Raw genomic sequence first — 4,491 nt, forward strand, 5'->3', positions numbered from 1 at the left:
TTGCTATGATATTCAAGAAGATATTGAATCTATCAGATTTAAATTTAAAAATACTGAAATAAGATAAAATTCATTGATAGAAAATAACTTATACCGCGTAGAACATATGAACTTAGATACTTGGATTCCCATGCGTACGCGTGCGTATATATGGATTAATCTCAAAGATAAAATAAATATTTCAGAAGATAATTTCCTGTGAATAGTAGACTAAACTATCATTGTAAGTTGTATCTAAAACAATTAATTAAATTACGACCGATTCATTGTAAATGATACAAAATAATATCGGTAAATAATATTAAATAAAAAGGTCAATTACAAGTTAAAAGAAGAGATCCAGTAGATAATTATTGTTTTCATCAACTTTTTACACTTTTCAAATATTTCATAAAAAGAACTTCTTTCAAAGAAATATTTATTATATTTTTAGGTACCAGATCAGATCAAACGATGAGTTACTTATCTGGATTCTTTGACATTTTATATCAGGGGCTCCACAAGGCTCTGTCTTAGGACCAGTCCTGTGATCAACATTTACTGTACACCTTCAGGCTCCGGACCATGTCACTGTCGCTTGGTTTTTTGATGATTCAACAATCCTAGCAATTGAAGATTCACAGTTAGCCTCAGCAAAACTCCAATAGGTATTAGACTTAACAAAACGGAGAATCGAGGTAAATCAGAATAAGTCTGGACTCAAGTCATATTACTTTTGTCTTCGGTATAGGTATAGAGTACAACGATCAAGAGTAACATTGAGATTATACATTTCCAGAATAAGTTGACGAAATCCAGTGCAGAGGCATTGCGGTTCGCTCGGAACGAAGAAATTCATGACTATCTAGAATTACCAATGATCGCAAAGAGGTCAAACGGTTCGCGTCAAAATATAGAGCACCGGTTAGATAATCGTGTGAACTTTCTTGCAGTTAAACTCCTAGACAACAGCGAGGAAGTCCTGCGACTGAAAGCCTAAATGTGGTATATTTGGGGGAATCTGAGCGACTGTTAAGCTGGTTCAATATCACACATCTGATTTTAATCTTTCTACGCATTCATAAGGAGCTAGCTTCTTTCCCTTTATCTCCATGTGTTTCTTATGTTACTATTTCTTTGCCTTTGTCTATTGCCTTATGATATAAATTTTTCTTGTTTGTTTTTCATTAAATCTTTGTGAACTCTTGAAAACTACATGGTCTTATTCAGCGTGAGTGAGTGTATATATATGAACTTTATATAAGTACTTATTTATATCTTTATGTATATGTACGTCTTATTAAGGGTGTTTGTGGAAACCTCTCATCATGTGCTTTTTTGCAATACAATTACTTATGGTTCCTTACTTTTAATAAATTGTAAATAAACAAACTTTGAGGCAAAACAGGTTTACTACACATTAAATGTTTTACATCTAATAAATTATTAATAATTTTTATCAGTTTGTACCTGATTTTGAATACTATATCTAATAATTAGAAAGCTAAAACTTAAGTATATTGATATCTGATCATTTGTTTAATAAAATATCAATAGGTTCAACGTTTAGGTAGCTTATATATATATATAAGCTATATATATATATATATATATATATATATATATATATATATATACAAACATACACGTATATAAAATACAGCTATATTACAAAAATACTTACTGTTACCAGTGATGATATGTTTAAAATATATGATTGTAACTGAATTTACATTTTATATTATACTCATATACATACTCGTAGTTATTATAATATAAACGGGTATACTGTTTTATTCAGTAAAATCGTACGGATCTCACGATCTCAATAATTGTGATGCAAATAAATGAGAATTATTTATATTAAAAAAAAACACGAAAATTCTTATGTATAACATTATACCCCGAAGCTACTCATAAATTTACTCGCAAATTTTAACAAGAGTTAAATATATTTAATTTTTCAAATTATCTCTCGATAATGATAAAATGATGTAAATTTTTAAGTTACAAGTTAAAATAGAAAATAAAATGCATCGAACAAATTTGATTACGAAAAAAATTAACGATACCGGCTTGTTACATTAACTAATAAATAATCTATAATATTAGATTATTGAATGTTAATGAATATTTAATAGAAGTTAATGAATTGCTAAATGAGTTAAAGACGCAGTAAAAAGTTTTAACGAGTAACATAATACCAGTTATAAAATAATTTTATGAAAATAAGCTTAAATTTTTAAACAGAATAATAAAATTAATGTCTTATCCGGAAGCTATATTTTAACTGTACTTGAAAATACTAACTATAAAAAACGGAGAACAAAAACAATTCTTATGTTTGAACGTAAAGAGATTATGATAAAACTTAATGTAGCACTTAAAAAACCAATTCCGTTAAGAAGCCGATAATGGATGCAGTTCCATAAAAATTACCGGAAAAATTCTACACTTAAAGTAAGTAACTCTTAAAACCGATAATCTGAATTAATTACATCGGTTACAGAAATTTTGATACAGAAACGCAAAACAATATTAATTCTATAAAATTTACCTATGATGATAATTATACTACGTGTAGTTAGTGTATTTAAAAAGAATCCACTACTTATCGTTTAAATTAACAATAAAGAAATCCACATAACTTGTATTTTATAAATTAAATCGTTACAAAGCATTATAGTTAAGGTGATTAAATACTAGAAATAGAAAATTTTTTTAACAAAATGAATTATGAATTCTTAAAAAGTGTTATGACTGTTTATACTAACACCTGGTTCACTTCTTATTGATTTATTAACCTTTTACTTTATTCCTAATTTTTATTTATTTTTGAATAAACTTACTTTATTAACGCTTATTATCTAATAAAATATTTTTTGTTTAATATATTTCTCTACGGCTATATTATTACGTTTGAATTATGCGGCTGGGACCTGTATCATATTGTGGGACATTATCAGATTGTTATTATGATACAGGCGTTCAACCAATCAAAAGCCAACTCTTTTCAACCACTGGCCAATCAGAAGCGGGTATTGTTTAATGTATCAGTTGTTTTGTGATGTTTTTAACCGGTCGATATTAAAAAAAAAAGTAGAAATTATGACTAATAACCTGCTTTCACAGAAATTTATTGTTTAATAACTTTTTTAAGAATTTAAAAAAATATTCCGTAAATAATATATTCTATCACTGATTTAAATCAATAATTCCAAGATTTTCTCAGCCGTAGAAAAAATATGGTACAGTCCTTCCCACATAAAAGGTGACTTATATGAAATAAAATACAAGACGTTGTTTATTTTTATTTTATATGACTTTATTCAAAATAGGCTCCTTGTGAGTCAATACACAACTGCAAGCGTTAGAAAAATTGTTCCAAAAAAATTCTGATACTCAACCTTTTAAATTACCTGGATTTCAATGATCGTAGCCTTCTGGATATCTGAAATCGTGTCGAAACTACGAAAACAGTCAAAATACTGAAAACACCATGTTTCATCACCTGTTTCGATGCAAGACATGAAGGCTTCCTAGCGGCCGATCTTTTCATGTCTCTGCAATCTGGTTGTTGGTCAGTGAGTGAGTGGGACACAAAAAAGACAACAGATCTTCTTTTGCCCAAATTTTCAGTTAGAATGCGATGCACAGTTGTTTTAGGAATTCCAGTGATCTCCTCGATTAACTTCATAGATGCACAACGATCATTTCGAAGAATTTCCGCCACTTTTTGAACATTTTCTTCTACTCGAACCGTCGATGATGCTCCTGGACGTGGATCTTCACTGCTCTCTCTACCATCAAGAAACCTTGCACACCACTTAAAAACGGTTTTACGACTCATTTCTTCACTGTCATAAACAGTTTATATAATTTTACGCAATTGGCACTTTTACCCAATTGAAAACAAAACTTAATGTTTGCACGTTGCTCCATTTCTCCTTTCACGACCGAATTTCAAAAAAATATTGTTAAAGTTTTGGTTATTACGGACAGTCTGTGATACCAGTGCTGTTAAATTTAAAACGGAAAGTAGTCGGAATACCGCGCTAGTTAATTCATGCATCCGTTCACAGATCGTATTAGTAGTTACGCGAATACAAAATCAGAAACCTTTCCTGTGGGACCGACGTGTATTAATGTAACTCTGGAGATTATGGAGTTGCACTTCGCAAAGGTGCATTAATGGCAATCATTCATTATAAGCTCGTTGGAGAATGTACTTGATTTAGTTTACATTATATCTTGTTTGTCTTAATACATTATAAATTTTTGGTACGGCTTTATTAGCGATGAAGTAATACTCTAATTTATGACTGTTATTTTTTATGAACCACTTCGCAACACATATTATGTTTTTTATTTTTGTACATTATATACATTTTATGAAAAATAAAATACATTTTTATTACAATTATACAATAATACATTTTTAATACAATATCTTTCCTCTTTTTTTAAAAGAAAAATTCGAATGTAATTGTTTATGCATAAAATTATGTATAC

The 4,491-nt window shown here is 29.1% G+C and overlaps 1 protein-coding gene across 1 annotated transcript; it reads right to left on the reverse strand.

The window, feature by feature from the left end:
- Positions 1-3,394: 3,394 nt before the first annotated feature.
- On the reverse strand, positions 3,395-3,829 carry LOC142320031 (protein GVQW3-like). The gene has a single exon (XM_075357710.1). The coding sequence runs from the start codon at positions 3,827-3,829 to the stop codon at positions 3,395-3,397; it is 435 nt and encodes a 144-aa protein (XP_075213825.1).
- Between the last annotated feature and the right edge of the window lie 662 nt (positions 3,830-4,491).

The sequence above is a fragment of the Lycorma delicatula genome, chromosome 2 (assembly GCF_047948215.1).
Source record: "Lycorma delicatula isolate Av1 chromosome 2, ASM4794821v1, whole genome shotgun sequence".
NCBI lineage: Eukaryota > Metazoa > Arthropoda > Insecta > Hemiptera > Fulgoridae > Lycorma > Lycorma delicatula.

Excerpts from the sequence above, each read along its gene's own strand:
- LOC142320031 (XM_075357710.1), bottom strand. The coding sequence starts at position 3,829 with ATGAGTCGTAAAACCGTTTTTAAGTGGTGTGCAAGGTTTCTTGATGGT.